This window comes from Clarias gariepinus, chromosome 20 (genome assembly GCF_024256425.1).
Source record: "Clarias gariepinus isolate MV-2021 ecotype Netherlands chromosome 20, CGAR_prim_01v2, whole genome shotgun sequence".
In the NCBI taxonomy this organism is placed as follows: Eukaryota; Metazoa; Chordata; class Actinopteri; order Siluriformes; family Clariidae; genus Clarias; species Clarias gariepinus.
Window position 1 is genome coordinate 10,076,557 of NC_071119.1, and position 18,142 is coordinate 10,094,698.

At 38.3% G+C, this 18,142-nt stretch overlaps 1 protein-coding gene across 1 annotated transcript; it reads right to left on the bottom strand.

Annotated features, from left to right (window-relative positions):
* Positions 1-6,324: 6,324 nt before the first annotated feature.
* On the bottom strand, positions 6,325-16,860 carry LOC128508261 (uncharacterized). Its single transcript, XM_053479491.1, has 9 exons — positions 16,375-16,860; positions 15,578-15,824; positions 15,198-15,437; positions 14,805-14,880; positions 13,036-13,193; positions 9,915-11,390; positions 8,999-9,132; positions 8,808-8,914; positions 6,325-6,469 (listed from the first exon to the last, which is right to left on the bottom strand). Exons 1-9 carry the CDS (start codon positions 16,858-16,860, stop codon positions 6,325-6,327), a joined length of 3,069 nt encoding a protein of 1,022 aa, XP_053335466.1.
* Between the last annotated feature and the right edge of the window lie 1,282 nt (positions 16,861-18,142).

An 18,142-nucleotide genomic window follows, 5' to 3' on the forward strand; every position in this document is an offset into this window, starting at 1 on the left:
TTTAAATCATTTATGTGCATAACTCTATTGTAGTTAATGCCATATGCACTGTGCAATGTTTTATATAGACAGTTAGGTTTTTCAATTAAAACAGCAACGGTATGATTTATAAAGTAGACTATAGGTTTATAGAGTATGTATTAAATGCTTCATTTTCGCTAGAGGAAACAGCTGGTGTGATGTGAACACAGCGAAGATTTACTGACTAATCCCTCATGACATTTTGTAAACTGTATATATGAGAAAGGACTGCACTGATGCAGGTATAACAATTTATTAAAAACCACACACCTTGCCTTAATCCTCCTTCTGTGATGGCAAATTGAAGACCGCGCTATAAGACAGGACGGAGCCAATGTCTGCCGCCACTTTCATATGAAATTTAAAGGGGACGATGGGCGATCACCAATTTGTGTGAAGTTTATGAAGAATTTTTAGGGGTCTTGAGTACAAGTGTTGTGCAAAAATGGCCTAGAGACACCCATGCTGAAAGCTATACAAGAGCTTCCCACTAAAGATGAAGAAAAGCTTTCTTTGAAAGCTTTATTTGATAAAGTCTCTGCCATTGAAAAAGTCTCTTTATCATCCTCCGAAGCCATGTCCTCACTCACGCCTACAGTTAACCAGTTTGTTATTCATGTGAATGATCAGAAACCCAAAATGATTAGACTGGAAATAATAGTGGAGCAAATTACAGTTTAAAACAAACAATTGGAGAAGAAAATAGCAGACATGCAGAGAGGTATATACAAAGGAGGAGAATGAGGAGGATACACATCAGGTCATTGTCTATTTTTGGGGGGAAGTGGACAGGGAATGATTGAGTAGTGCAGTGGTAAAGCCCACACCACTGACATAAATCAAACACAAGGTTATCAAAAATAACGCACTTGTCACAACTCTTTCCAACTCTTGTCACAACTCTTTACAGCATGCCAAAAAAAAAGAAAAAAACATTACACCCATGCTGCCATGATGTTCCCCCGACCCTACTGTACCTAACACTGGCTGGAAAAAAAGATCAGATTTACTAAAACTTACTAAACATTATTTCTGCAGCTGAAAATAGTTTAAACTAAAATGAAGAAAACGGAAATGAATTCCCCCTATGTGCAATATCAAAGTAGAGTATCACTGCTGCGGAAATGATCATGTTACATCATGTGACTATCCACAGTGGAGCAGATGATGCTACAGGTTGAGACAAAAATACAGATGATCCTGCTGTAGTTCTAGTTGGACCTCATAGAATGGTTTTATTCTCTGTTCATATACATTCCAGTGCAGGAACACAGCATTTTACTAAATAAAATAACATTTTAGATGTAAAAAAAGTTCAATCAGTAATTAATACATGCATGGTATGATGATATACTATTTTATATATATATATATCATCATACCATGCATGTATTAATTAATTACTGATTTTACAGTGGAATTGGGCATAACCTGAAAGTTAGAACACCCCTTCAACGCCAGTGACTTTTATATTGTTTTTTATAATGTTTTTTTTTTTATCCTCAGACAATGCATTTTAATTAAAAAAAGCAATAAAAATATTGTTTTACATAAAATAATATTAATTTCGAAATGGCTAAAGAACTACTCATTTCATAATGTCCTTTTATTGAAATTACGGTCCGTTTATTGAAAAAGAAATGTGATTACATAACATTCCTTTTTCAATAAACGGACCGTAATTATAACTAGAACATACTTTAGATGTTTAAAAGCTTTATTTGAATGAGAAGGATCAGTTGTTTCATTAGGATAAGTATCTGGTTAATATTTTTAACTTACATACACAAAATTCAACAACTTAAGCCCTTGCTTATATAAATGCAGGTGCAACGTTTTGCCACTAGAGGTCAGAGTTGTGCCGTTTAACACAGCATGAAAAGAGGTGTATCTGTACTAGGAAATTCCTGTATACACCACTGATTTACATCAAATTCCACCAAGCTGGGATACTTCCGGATTGATACCAATTCGGATGTATCTTGCTGAGAAATCCTTCCATGGTACGGGCATTTGTTGCCATGGCAAATAATCCACTCAAGATTTTTGTCAGCAGATATTCACACCTCAAGCCCCACTTGCATTTTACACCTTTGCTCAACTCTACTCTTCCCTATTGATTTCTTATCTCAACATTGATTGGATGTTAAAAAAAAAAAAAAAAACACTCCCAAAACCCTGACATCTATTGGAACATTATCCAGTCATTACTTTTTATTTAGCCCAACCCAAGCCCTCATAACTTAGTGACTTGATTGATTATTGGGCAGGTATGTACTGTAGATAGACCCTATCCACCCCCCACAATACTATATATCCCCCACATCCTTTAAAAAATGACAATAGAATCAATTCATAATTTTTTTATTAAAATCAAACCAAACACTAATAAATATACAAAACAAAGTAAGAATAAGAAAGAAAACAAAAAAACGCAATGGCATCCTTCCCATCGGACATCAGTTCCAGTATTGCAGTCTGCCTCAGTTCTCTCTCTGCATCTGTTTAAACAACTCTACACCTGGACTCCAGCAACTGCAAAACACACCATACGTTAACCCCTAAAAACACCCAGAGATGTACCGAACTTAATATATAGATGAATTTGTCGGTTTTTAGGCCCTGTCTTAATGGAGTCTCTTAGCTGAGACTTTCCTGGCCGAGACAAAAAGTATTTCCTCTGCAATGTTTAATATGATGGTACAAAAAATTCAGATAAGTGACAGAAACAATTCAAATTATTAGAGGGACAAAAATAAAGAGACATAAAAAAAAGTACAATAACAATTTCTGATTACCTTTTATACACTTAGGGTCTGCATCTGCAAAAGTCATCTTTAATTCCTCTAGCAGATATGTCATCACTTGGCTAACTTGGCAAGGTATAATTTACTGCTATATTGTCAGGTAAAATTAAGATCAACTTGCCGCAATGCCCACATTATTTGCCCTCTTAGCTCTTTTATGCACATGGCTTGACTCCTCCTGCCGTCTTCTCTCATCAAACTTGCACTCAAATGCATCAAGACGCTGGATAACCTCTTTAAGAAGAGCAGTGTGTGTGCACAGCTTGCTTCTCCTTCAAATCCTCAAGCTGACACAAAATTTCCTTTGCATTCTACCTTTCTAAGCACTCTGCCTCATACATCCGGCAAAGTTTAGCGGGGATTTCCCATACCATATTTGTCCGGATACAGCTTTTTTCATGCAGTGTAACACGGTTTAACATGAATCCATTTAACGTTAACATTTCAGACTGACCAAAATCCCCACAAACCAGGAGCGGGGTCAACTGCAAATCCGGTCGCTAGGCGGCGACCTCGTGCAGAAGACGCGACCTTACAGGCTTCACACACAAAAAACTAAATTAATTAATGAATAAAATAAAAAAAGAACGTTAAATCCTGCTAAAAGACACAACACTGCCATCTAGTGTCAGAACAGTTTACTTGCATTATTAAGAGTTTGAGTGTATAACAGTTGTGCTTGTAGGTTAGAAACACTGAGCAACTAATTATCCTAATGAAACAACTGATTCTACTTGCTTCTTTATAAATCATGACCGTACACTCTTAAAAATAAAGGCACTAATCTGTTGAAACCGTTCTAAAAATAAATCACAGTATAGTCTTCGAATTATTATTATTATTATTATTTCGTTCTCGTTAAGATTCTTAAGAACTGTTTTATATAAAAAAACAGACAAGTCAATACATAAAAAAGTGCATTATGGCTTTGTTTGGGAATGGAGTAAGTCAGTCATTTTTTAAATAAACAATATCTTATATATTGCAAAGGTATAATTATAATGAGAAATGGGAATCATCAGGAATTAAGTGACACAATATTATCACAATACCTTGGTGCAGAATTCAACTTTTATCATGATTTTGTATGTATCAAAATTTAACATTACCATTATATATAGCCATTGTAACAGGGCTCATGCTAATATACTTTATAAAAGTATTTTAAAAACTGCAGCAGGATGTTTTCCATGTAACAGACACATTAGGCAAATGTATGCATGAAAGACGAACCGTGTGGGGCGTGGCTGAGCCCCAAGGTCTGAACAGGTATGTCGCTCCTTTGCCTGTTCACCTTGCGGGCACTCTTCCACTGCTCTTTCACCACTCTTTCACCATCAACTTTTGCCCTTGCTTCGCTAATTATTCATAATTGGTAAATACCTGATTTTATATTTTCATTGTTTGCCACAAGGTAAAACAGAGAGTTGATAAGATGCACTAAATCGTGCTAAACAGTGAATGGATAGATGAGGAAGTGTATGCTGTAAATTTTAATTAGTTTAATCAAATCACTCTGAATCAATAAAGATTCGATCCATCTCTGACTAGGAGGTAACACTTAACACCTTTCATGAACAATAAGTAAGCATAAAATCTCTCATTTATCTTTTTTTTTATTTTAATCCCTGGAGGATTGAGATGTTCCTGTAATGGGGATGACTTTGATGCTTCAACTATCCTGTTCACTGAATATTTGTCTGTTACAATTCACATATGAAAAATATCATATCGATGAGATATACTGTAGTCTCCATAAATATAAAGCAAAGCTTAGGAAACATAAAAATGCAACCCTGCATTTAGAAACATACAGTATTTAGCCATGCAAAAATATTTATTTATTTATTTAATTTTTTTTTGTTGTTTTGTACAAAATTTTTAAGCATCTCCCATCATCACCATCTTCCTTCTGTGTGTGGGGGTCATGACCTTCAACATTATCTGCAATCTCTTTCATAACTACTAGCCTCTTCTCTTGTTGAGAAGAACTTATCTGTATGGACGAGACTGACAAGCTGAGACTCTATATACCATGTGAATTAAAGTAAATTAAAGTGAATTGAAGTAACCACTAAGGAAAGGATACTTTTATCTAATATTTTTTACATTGTAACAGTAAGTTTTTTCAGAAGAGGTTGTGTGTCCTGGTTCTTAATTTATATGGCACACTGCATAAATCCTTTTTTTTTTTTTTTACTTTTTTTAAACAGAGAGGCTCTTGAGAGAAACAGAAGGGATACAGAGCTGCTGTAGCACAAGTGATCACACGAGATGTGTTGTTTTACAGATGTTCCACAGCATTAAATGTAACTATAAATGGATTGAAAAAACATCCTTTCATTTTTAAAACATCTACTTCATTACTGATTGATACACAATTAACATTAATTATTTTGATTTTAATAAAATAATATGAATTAAGAGTCAGAGACCCAAAGATGGACTCTTAAAGACAACCATCTCAATAATACTTCATCATCACAGATCTAGCTTTAATAAGATGCAGTAAAATACATGAACAGTTCAGGGGTTGTGTCAGAAGTTCACTTTGACAAAACAATAGCATATACTACAATTACAGATACAATTACCATCAAAATCCGGTTTTGGTGAATATTGGTTAATTAGAAAACAATGGTTAGTGAAATGACTTACACTTTGAATTAAATTATATTAAAGGTATAAAAAGTTAAAGCCTGCTTTACAGTTTGTAAAGTTTAAAAATATGAAATATGATTCTGATCTTAATCTGATAAAGTTTTTATACCTAGTGAACAATCCAGGGGTTGGCAAACTTAAACACTTTAAGAGCCATTTGGAACCGTTTCCCAGAGAAAAGGAAACATGGGAGCCACAAAACCCTTTTGACATCTAAAATGAAGATAGCACTATATATGTATATATATATATATATATATATATATATATATATATATATATATATATATATATATATATTACCTTTATGCTATGTATATAATGAATAAATATAGTGTATTGCATTTATGAAAGAAATCACTAAACTGCTACATGTCACAACTATATAGGGATTGTGTGGGCAAGGCGGGTTGAGGACTGATGGAATATTCCGTCATATCATATACTGTATGGCCATGTCATATTCAGGGTATTTTACATCATTTTGAAAATGTTTGGGCCAACAGAACTACTGGGTGTCCAGCCTTTCAGAATAAATTTATTATTATGGTATAAAAGACAACCTAAGCTTTCCAAAATCATACACTGCAAAGTTCCCAATGTTAAATGAACAACATTCAATGTTTATATAATTCCAGTTGGACTTAAATTATCTCAGGAAATTGTTAACTCAACACATGATTTAACTGTTCATGATGTTGTATGTGGCATAAATATTATAATAATAAATGATGAAGAACATTAAATTTCCAAAATCATTCCACTTCACCAAAGTTCACCGTATATATTTGGCTCAATTTGTATATAAGCACTTTTCATTATAAAATAATAAACTTCACTGTGGAAGACGTTTCTCACAGATCCACTTTTTTGTACGAGAGCATTTATTGTCATTCCAGGCATTCCTTTTATAATAACTATAAATCTCAACACAGTCCTCATCTTCAGTGTCACCGTTCGGTTCCCCTTTATTCCAGAACCTGAAACCCAGAGAATTAAAATCACTAAAATCAGTGTTCAGTTTAATTAAATTCCACAGATGTACCTGAATCATGTCAGTTTTTACTGATTTTTTTACTGTTGTGTCGGGAGTTCACTTTGACAAAACAATAACATACACTACAGTTACCATTACAATTACAGATACTGTACAATTACCATCAAAATTCTGTTTTTCATACCATTGGGTGAATTAGTAAATTGGAACAACTGGTAAGAAAACAATGGTTAGTGAAATGACTTAACATGTTGAAGTAAATTATATTAAGGGTATAAAAAGTTAAAGCTTGGTTTACAGTTTGTAAAGTTTCTACATATGAAATATGTATATGTTTCTGTTCTGTAAACACATTGTTGGGTTGGCTTATGTTGGGTGTCATATGAGATGTAGTGAGTCATTTACAAATGAACACCTGGTTGGGTTATTTTGACCCAACAACTACTGTAGTTTATTCTTTTGTTCTCTGGTGTCTCAAAAAGCAGCCCGCAAAATGTTCGAAATATTACTGTTATTGTGTCACAAAGTATAGTTTTAGGTGGTTATTGAAGATACAGGAGGGTCTATTTAAAAAAAATTGCCTCAATGTTTTTGGAGATTTGAGCTTCAGGCAATACCCAGGTGCTCTCGCCCAATGCTACTTCACCTCGGCAAGAACTTCTGAAAACTACCGCTGGCCGAGATGTCCGAGGTTTAAACAGTGGATTTATTTAAATTTGGGTATTTCTAACAGGCAATCTTTGCGAATTAAAGTTGGCAGTATTTTCTGATCAGTTAATATGAACTTTTACCTAATTTTTAAATGTTGTAGTTGTGGTAGGAGCAAGCTCATTTCCATGTTTATTCGCTTTTACACTGTCACACTCTGATATGGGGTGTGCGGAGTTCATGTTTTTATATTTTGTGCAAGTAGTCAACTATAATGTATGAAATAAATAAATAAATTCCCAATGTACTCCTAAATGTAATTTTATGTCAATTACTAAGTAATCTTCTCTAAAGTTGTGCAGGGAAAGTCTGTTGGCATATTTTATTATATTTTGTAGTTGTCAGAAGAAGCGATTTGGGTATGTTTAATGACAATCTTAATAAATAAATAACCAATAGTTAAACTAAATAGTTAAAATATTAAGATGGAGACTGTTTGATGTCATGATGGCATTATAACATTTCTATTTAAAACTTCTATATAAAACGTGCTTAAACATTGTATTAAATGCAAAAAAAAAAAAAAATGCAATTCAAATCAGATTTGCAGGGACCTCTTGGTTTTATTGTTTTACGGAGAGTGTGTATGTTACTTTTTATTTATATTTTAAAAATTGTCACCTTTGGATCACATGGTTCTGTCAAAATTGTCAAAATTAAGTTATTCACATTTTTTTCTTTGTGAGAATCTGTTTACATTATGTGAAGTTGTGTACATTTTGGGACTTTTTTGAAAACAAAATGGTTGTATCTACTAAATCAAATGTAATGTGTCAATCTAGCAAGAGTGTTATTTTTATCCACTGGTTGGGTCAAATAAAATAACCCAGCACTTTATTGTTTAACCCAGCTGGAGTGTCAATTTTACCCACTGGTTGGGTCAAATGAACAACCCAGAATTCTGGGTTAAATGGTAAAACTTAGCACTTGGTTCAAAACAACCCAGCGGGTGTCCTGTTCAATAGTGACCCAGCAGCTGGGTTAGGGTTGTGTTGTTTTTTAACCCAGCAGTTTTTAGAGTGAATAAACTGCTACAGAGAAAACCAAATTTGATTTCTGCATGCAACAAAAACATTTTGAACTCGCTGGGTTGATGCTGGGTTAAAGGTTACTTATATAAATAAAATACTCAATGTCTATTTACAGTAAGTCGTTCTTGTATTTGTTTAATAAAAAGCCAAACTTACAGTAAATCATCCACCTTTACCAAATGTAGGCTATATTGGAACCCTTTTTTAAATCTTAGACCATGGAGGGTAGGCCACAGTTTAAACGCTTCTAATAAACAGCCTTCCAGGTATTCCGAGCTCAGTCCACCGTTTCACTATCTACACCATTCTCATGGACCATTCTTTACATCAGTGCATCCCCCTTCCCTTTACAATGCTTACATGAGCATGAAATTAAGGGCCTTGCCTAGGAGCCCAACAGTGGCAAGCAGGCAGTCACAGGGATTAAAAACCCAACCCTCTGATCAGCAACCCAGAGCCTCAACCACCTGAGCCACCACATACATATAAATATAATAATATAATAAGGAATAATTTTCTAAGCAGAATAACAGTATTTATGTTAGTGAATGTATTGCACCTAAAAAAGAGACAGTTTCTTACTCAGTGGTCACTGGTGTACCATCCACCCATTTCCACTCTCCCTCTGTATCCCTGTCACTCAGACCAATCCAAAAATCAGAGTGTCCCAGCTTTTTACCAATGACCTCCTGTAAATAACCACACAATAAAAAGATTTTAGTCTCTCTCTCTCTCTCTCTCTCTCTCTCTCTCACTCTCTCTCTCTCTCTCACCTGTTCCTCTCTGCTGTTTATGATCACCAGGTCTGCTCCTTTGTCCCTGCAGTCCTGTCTGCTCTGAGTCCAGCTCTTCTCCTCAATAGACATGCAATAAAAACTGGAGCTGAAGATGAAACAACTCCCTTTATCTGTGGAGTTAAATATAAACAATTTACAGAAATCAAAGCACACACAGTTTCTGAACTACTGCTTGTATTTAGTTGTTATTTATTTTAACACATTTGCTGTAGGCTATGGAATAAGTAAAAAAAAACTTTTTCACACTGCACAAAAACAAACAGACGTGCAACAAACAAAAAGAAAACGTGATCAAAAATGTGACGAGCACATGGCATTTATGCTGCATTACAGCTTATACTTTAGTATAACTTGGTAATAGGTTATATTTCTCTCTTTAGACTCTGACTGGACAAATAAAAACAGCACACACACTCTAAAGAGAACTCTATGCTTGAACAATAAGCACTTATATAGCCATTCACATTTTAGACACTGGGTGTGGAAACGGCCGCGATACGTATATTATCTCCAGGAGGAAGGTAAGGTTTAGTGATTGGGAATTAATGTTGAGGTGATCAGTAATTAATCAGGGGTTATTAAAATACAGACAAAGTTAGCTATTAGTTCTCCAGGAGAAATGTAAGACTGATTAAGACTCAGTAGTAAACCAATACAAGCATATTTACTAATTAGTTAATATCAAAGAAAAACTCCTTAAACAGTTATTATGAGTTATGGATCAGGATTGTAAAGTGTCACCAATATTACTGAGATGCTTTCATTCTAAGATCTTGGTGAAATCATATGGGGGAAACATGTGAGAGGATGTAAGATGGCTCATGGATTTCCTCTTAAGGCAATTTAACTGTTGGCCAAAAAAAAAAAAATCATTCTAAATCTATTTACTTACTCAAATCATCAAGTATCCTCACGTATGCGTCTCTCTCCTTCTGTAACTGGTTTTTCTCATTAGTCTGGGTGTTGTACCTGGTCTGTAACTGGTTTTTCTCATTAGTCAGAGTGATGTATCTGGTCTGTAACTGGTTTTTCTCATTAGTCAGAGTGTTGTATCTGGTCTGTAACTGGTTTTTCTCATTAGTCTGGGTGTTGTACCTGGTCTGTAACTGGTTTTTCTCATTAGTCAGAGTGATGTATCTGGTCTGTAACTGGTTTTTCTCATTAGTCAGAGTGTTGTATCTGGTCTGTAACTGGTTTTTCTCATTAGTCAGAGTGTTGTATCTGGTCAGTAACTGGTTTTTCTCATTAGTCAGGGTGTTGTAACTGGTCTGTAACTGGTTTTTCTCATTAGTCTGGGTGTTGTACCTGGTCTGTAACTGGTTTTTCTCACTAGTCAAGGTGTTGTAACTGGTCTGTAACTGGTTTTTCTCATTAGTCAGAGTGTTGTATCTGGTCAGTAACTGGTTTTTCTCATTAGTCAGGGTGTTGTACCTGGTCTGTAACTGGTTTTTCTCATTAGTCAGAGTGTTGTACCTGGTCTGTACCTGGTTTTTCTCATTAGTCAGGGTGTTGTAACTGGTCTGTAACTGTTTTTTCTCATTAGTAAGGGTGTTGTATCTGGTCTGTAACTGGTTTTTTTCACTAGTCAAGGTGTTGTAACTGGTCTGTAACTGGTTTTTCTCATTAGTCAGGGTGTTGTAACTGGTCTGTAACTGGTTTTTCTCATTAGTCAAGGTGTTGTACCTGGTCTGTAACTGGTTTTTCTCATTAGTCAAGGTGTTGTACCTGGTCTGTAACTGGTTTTTCTCATTAGTCAAGGTGTTGTACCTGGTCTGTAACTGGTTTTTCTCATTAGTCAGGGTGTTGTAACTGGTCTGTAACTGTTTTTTCTCATTAGTCAGGGTGTTGTAACTGGTCTGTAACTGTTTTTTCTCATTAGTCAGGGTGCTGTAACTGGTCTGTAACTGGTTTTTCTCATTAGTCAGGGTGTTGTAACTGGTCTGTAACTGTTTTTTCTCATTAGTCAGGGTGTTGTAGCTGGTCTGTAACTGGTTTTTCTCATTAGTCAGGGTGTTGTAACTGGTCTGTAACTGGTTTTTCTCATTAGTCATGGTGCTGTAACTGGTCTGTAACTGTTTTTTCTCATTAGTCAGGGTGTTGTAACTGGTCTGTAACAGTTTTTTCTCATTAGTCAGGGTGCTGTAATTGGTCTGTAACTGGTTTCTCTCATTAGACAGGGCGCTGTAATTGGTCTGTAACTGGTTTCTCTCATTAGACAGGGTGCTGTAATTGATCTGTAGCTGACTGTTTGCTGTATTCTGCATACTGAATTTGATCCACAACACTGTCATGGCCATCAACAGGAGAAGATACAGCAGCACCATACACACAGCAGTCAGTCTGTAACACCTGCTCAATGCAGTGTCTCCTACATGGACGGAAAGAGATAAATTTTAGTCTTTCAGAATTTGGACCTAGAAGTTACAGTTTAGATTTAACACCTTATTAATGTCGAACCCTTCAGCAGTGAGCTAGAGCACATCTCAGTAACTCCATCCAGACAATATATAAATAAATAAATGTATTTATTTATTAATAAATAATAAATGTTCTCCCTCTGCAGCACGATGACCCTATAAGCCAAAAAGAGAAAAGTTTTCCGCACCTCACAGCGAGTCAAACCACATAGAACACCGCATCTCACAGTGAGTCAAACCACATAGGTGAAATTGGTGTACTAAGCATTACAACCAGGCAGAAAAATAAATGGATGCGGGCTTAAAACTCCAGAGTTTATTTTCTTATTTAACTAAATAAAATTTCATCATAAAATTAAACGTGTCAAAAGAAAAGTCCATCCAGTCATGAATGATCAATGAAACATATTTTAATCAAAAAGCAGCAAGCAGCTGGACATCGGGACGAGGGCTGAAGTTTTGCCTAAAGGAAAAATGTACATGAACCACATGGCTCGGCGAACGGCGCCGTCTTCAATTTAGCACAACAAGTAGCTGTAGCACTGACAAATTGTTTGCCACCTGTTTAATATGCCAATTTTGCAAAGTGATCGCCACTTTTAATACATTAGCCACATTATGAATCAGGCTAATTAAAAGTCACTCTATTAGTTCTGATATTAAATAAAATAAACTTTTTAAACAGGCCTACATGGTATATTCCATAGTTAATACGATTTTGATAACGTGCCATAATGTGCTTCCATACACCGCTGATTTATAAAGACTGCTGCTCAGTGGCGGCGACTAGCGTCTCGAGCTGAAACTTCGCTAAGAGTGAGTTAAGGTTGGTCCAGACCAACCTTACTAACGCGTGACTTACCTAAGAGATACTTAGCTTACGAAATGCGCTATAACGTTAGGAGAGAGGTTAAGGTACAACTTAAAAACTACTTAGCGATAAGAAGCTTTTGAGAAACCGGGCCCAGCTCCATCACATGTAATATATGCACATAATTTTATACATGTATTTTTTCATTTTTTTGCATCTGAGTTGCATTGAATAGAATGTAAATACACTATGTAGAGACATTTAGTGGCCCTTTTGGCTCTAACATTCATGCAAGAATGAGAGAGAGAAAGAGAATGAGAATGAAAGAGAGGATGTATCAGATAATACTAGTTTTAACTTTTTTTTTAATGCTCACTGCACAGACTAGTTAGTTAAATCTAATAGCAGAAGCTATCGGTTAGCTTGTTGCCAAGGACAGGTGCCTCTACAACACTGCAGAAATAGGTGGATTCCAACATGATAAGTAGCTAAACTGGAGCATAATTGAATTGAAACAGTTTTCCCATGATGTGTTATGACTGCACTTGAACTGATAGTTTTAGAACTGAAATTGTCACCAACAGTTTTGTACTTTATCAGTCAACTGCATGTTTTTCTTTCAGTTTAAATGTCATAAGGCCATTAAATAAATAAATTAAATAAATAATTAATTTAGTTTAATTTTACATATGCCTTTTTAGTAATGGATAGTTGCATTTTAGACAAGTTAATTTAATTTAGTAGATCAGTACATATACACATTTCTGATTGTAAGTGTATTTTACCTGAACTCTCAGATTGCTTAAAGGTTCTGGGACTTTGGGTCTCCACATTGTCCTCATTCACGTAACCACCTTCATGTGAGTTCTTGCTGTCTCCGGAATCAGCTTGGTTGTCTTCTGTCACTTCAGCATTTGCATTAATCTTTGCATTCATCTCCATTCTTTAATCAGTTTATAAAGAAACACGAGTGTTTAATTGTTTAAAACTACACACAGAGTGGCTGCCAGAAGTCGCACTGAATAGGTGACTGGATGTGGTGATGCTTTATTGAAACCCTATTTCCTCTTTTATTCATTTTACACATTCAACAAGACAAGTGAGAAACTGACTCACTATGAAGTGAACTGAAGACACTTTGGCAGGAAGGGTTTGGTGCGGTCATTACACTTTCACTACAGAGTCGTGTGACTACCAGACTCACCATGAGAAGTTTACTGATCATTTTATTAGTATATGGACAATGATTTTAAAATGACTGTGAAGTGAAGTGAAGAATCTCAATCACACACCTGCCTGCTGCATCATCCAAAGTTACATTTGTTCATTAAAAAGAAGGGAAAAAGCAGATAGTGCTTAGTTGACATTATTGTATTTACTGAAGTCATAAACATTTGTGGTTACATTTTATGAGGAACATTTATAAAAAAAAAAATCATGTCTCTACCTTTACTCACAGCAAAGCAACTAATAGCCTTTTTTATACAAAGCTAACCATTTTTAGCAAATAATAAAGATGCATTCACCAAAGTGAGGCACAGTAATCAATCAAAGGGAGGCTCATGTAATCAGGAGCAATGAGCTACACTTGGCTTCCTGTCTACTTAAGGCTAGGAGACACTGTGTGAGTTGTAATAATGTGTGTAGTGTGTTAACTAACACTATACATTTTAATTGGCCTGCAGCTGTGGCCTCTCTCCTCAGACTGTATGTTCAAGCAACCAGGGTGATCTGAGTGCTTGCACTGTATGTATGAACAGTACCCCTGGTGCCTCGGTTAGAACTTTGGGCCAATAAGTATTTAGACACAGTTTCCTCCCACTTCCTATAACTGCACTATTCTGAGGAGCTGTTAATTAGTGATTTTTGAGGCTGGTAACTGTACAAATGTGTACAAATTTGTACATTACTGTACAAATGTGTAAAAGAGAGTGGTGGTTAATGCTGATCTTAGATCAATGGAACTTGTGTCTATCTTAAAAGCATCAGGCAAAAAGCTTTAACAAAAATTGCTCTAACAGCTTTGTGGAATGATGTTATATGAAACAAATTTTAATGTAATGTGTACTTTGACCAAAACATTAGGGATATGAATATACTGTATATTGTAGCTCAAATGCCTTCACACCTTGACCACAAGAAGCCCCTGATGTCCCTCCTCTGATGTTTATCTTTCTCCAACTTCATTTCCCGACAGCAGCACATTTAATTCCGTACACAGAGTACAGAGACTCAGACTGTCAGTCATGTCCACATAGAGTCACAGTCATTTCATGCTTTAGTATGACTTTCATAGATTAAAAATGTTTTGGTGTTTTTCTGAGCAGGATGAGCTGGCAGAAGTTATCTACAAGATTGCGTGATCGTGACCCCAAACAGAGGAGGTGTAACAGAATCGGACTGACACAGGAGGGTAAGTCTTTCAAGAAAGTTATGTTTATTGATTCAGCAGACATGGTAGGGTCAAGGTTGAGCACTAGGATAAGTACTGGGAATTATCAGCAGTCACTTTACATGGGGGGAAGCCTTGATGATCGCTCCTTTTCTTTCTGACCTACGTGGAGATTCGGGGATGGCGCGGTCGGTTCGGAGGGCACACTGAGACAACGGCGAGGGAGATGTGCGCACGCCTACACACGGAGCCACGGAGACGGGAAAACAAACAGGAGAACACACTTCTGAGGAGAAACAAGGAGAACAGGTAAGTAACTTTTTCGAGTCTTACTCGTCTGGAGATTCGGTCCACTTTCGTCTCATGACGTTGAATGTTGTGTGGCGTACGCTTTTGAGAGTTTGTCCTCATTGTGATCAGGTGGCGGTGATTAGTACTCTGGAGATGGGGGGCGTGGTGTTTGACTTGCTTCGGAGCCTGGCCCGATTGTGACATTACCCCCTCCTTCACGACCCGCTCCTGAGGGTCGTCTCCTCTGCTGTCGTGGTGGCCTACCTCTACCCCTTGGTGCTGGGCGGTCGGGATGGGTGTGATGAAACTCGTCTAGCAGAGTGGGGTCAAGGATGTCAACTCGAGGTACCCATGATCTCTCCTCTGGACTGTAGCCTTCCCAGTCCACCAAGTATTCCAGGCGACCACCGCGACGACGGGAGTTCAGAATGTCCCTTACTTGGTAGATGGTTCCCTCATCTTCTATGATCGAAGGAGGAGGTGTTTCTTCTTCTGGGCCAGGCTCTGAGGATGATATAACAGGGTCTATGTATTTTTTCAATAGTGATACATGAAAAGTGGGATGGATTCGATAATGAGGAGGTAATTGTAATTTGTAGGTGACCGGGTTTACCTGTTCCAGGACCGTGAAGGGGCTGACATACCTGGGATTGAGCTTTTTGCATGGCTGACGTAGACGCATGTCTCGAGTCGAGAGCCATACCTTATCTCCCGGTCGGAATGATGGAGCGATGGATCGACGTCGGTCGGCGTTACTCTTGTGTCTGCGTACAGCACTTTGCAGATGATGGTGAGCTTCTTCCCAAACTTCCTCACTTGTTCGAAACCAGCTGTCGACTGTCGGGAGGTCAGAGGGTTCTCCGTTCCAGGGAAATAATGGGGGTTGGTAACCTAGCACACACTGGAAAGGGGTGAGACCTGTGGTCGATTGTCGAAGGGAATTTTGAGCATATTCTGCCCATCCCAGAAACTGGTTCCAGGATTCCTGATGGCCATGGCAGAATGTTCTAAGGAAGCGTCCAATTTCTTGAACCTTTCGTTCCGTCTGGCCATTGGTTTGGGGGTGATAGCCAGAAGATAAACTTACGGTCACTCCTAGAATCCGCAAGAAGCCTCGCCAGACCCGAGAGATAAACTGGGGACCTCGATCGGAGATGATGTCCTCTGGGATGCCAAAGTAACGGAAAACTTTGTTGAAGAGTATTCGGCTGTTTCCATGGCAGATGGGAGACCCTTGAGAGGGACCAGTCGACAACTTTTAGAAAATCTGTCGACAATGACGAGGATGCAGGTACAGCCCCCCGAGTTGGGTAGGACCATGATGAAATCCACCCCCAAGTGTGACCATGGGCGGTGTGGAATGGGCAGAGGCACGAGTTTTCCAGCAGGCAAATGTCGGGGGCCTTTTGACATTGCACACTCAGGACATCCAGCAACATACCTTCGCACATCCTTCCCCATGTTGGGCCACGAGTAGTGATCCGGCAGGAGTGAGAGTGTACGCTCGATTCCCGGGTGTCCTGTGCCTAATGAAGCGTGGACTGATTGAATGAGTGGATTGCGATCCACTTCCTGGATAAACCGGCGATTGGGGGGACAGTTCTGGGGATTGATTGGTGCTGGATCTGACACGGATTGCGGGTGCTCCCAGTGGATGGGTGACAAAAATTTTCTCTGAGAGTATGTGATCATCGTCATTGGCGATGCTGTTGGAGCGTAGTCGAGAGAGGGAGTCGGCTTTGAGGTTCTTTGACCCTGCACGATAGGAGATTTTGAAATTAAATCGGGAAAAGAACATTGCCCAGCGTGCTTGTCGTGGGTTGAGTCTTTTTGCCTCCCTTAAATATTGCAGGTTCTTATGATCGGTCAAGACGAGGAACTGGTGCAAGGCTCCCTCTAGCCAGTGTCTCCATGCGTCCAGGGCCATCTTAATCGCGAGCAGTTCTTGATCTCCAATATCATAATTCTGTTCCGTTGGGGTGAATTTTTTTTAAAAGAACGCACATGGATGGAGCCTTAAGGGTCTTCCTAGTTGCTGGGACAGGATGGCTCCCACACCATTGGATGAGGCGTCCACTTCAACTACAAATGGGAGTTCTGGGTTGGGGTGTACAAGGATGGGCGCCGAGGTAAAAGCCTGCTTTAACAGTTGGAAGGCGTCGGTGGCTGCCGGGGTCCACTTAAAAGCTTTGGGTTTTCCTCGGAGCAGGGAGGTTAGAGGATTGGCGGTGGTACTGAAGTTCTTTATAAATCTGCGATAGAAATTTGCAAATCCAAGGAATCGTTGGAGCTCCTTGACACTGGTGGGTTGTGGCCAGGAGGTGATGGCGAAAACTTTCTCTAGTTCCATCTTTACCCCATTTTGATCAATGATGTAACCGAGAAATTGGACGGAAGATTGATGGAATGCACATTTCTCAGCCTTAAGGAAGAGATGGTACTCACGGAGTCGTTGGAGAACCTTTGTTAAGTGTTGGTGGTGTTCAGCCTCGGATTTGGAGAATATGAGGATGTCATCAATGTAGACAATCACAAACTGATGAAGAAAGTCACGGAGTATCTCATGCATGAAGTTTTGGAAGATGGCCGGGGCATTGACAAGGCCATAGGGCATCACGAGGTACTCATAATGTCCTGTAGGTGTTATGAAGGCAGTTTTCCATTCATCTCCTTTCTGAATACGGATAAGATTGTAGGCGCTGCGAAGGTCTAGTTTTGTGAACACACTGGCTTCTCTGAGACATTCTAAGGCTGCTGGGACCAGGGGTAACGGATAGCGAAACTTGACTGTGGCCTTATTGAGGGTGCGGAAGTCTATGCACGGACGAAGACCACCATCTTTTTTCGCCACGAAAAAGAAACTGGATGCTGCAGGGGAAGTTGATGGGCGTATAAAGCCCTGTTGTAGGGCCTCATCGATGTACTCCTCCATTGCCTGTCTTTCGGGGATGGAGAGAGGATAGATGCATCTCTGAGGTAATGGCTCACCAGGGAGGAAGTCGATTGCGCAATCCCATTGACGATGTGGTGGTAATTGGGTTGCCCTTTTGGGGCAGAACACGTCACTGAATGTGGAGTACTGGGGGGATATGTTCACCGACTGTTTTTCTATTGGGCTTTCGATGGAGGTGGATTGTAACTGTAAGAGTTGGGGTCATAGAGGTAATGCTGGAAAACAGGACTGTGTACACTCCTTTCCCCACTGGAGT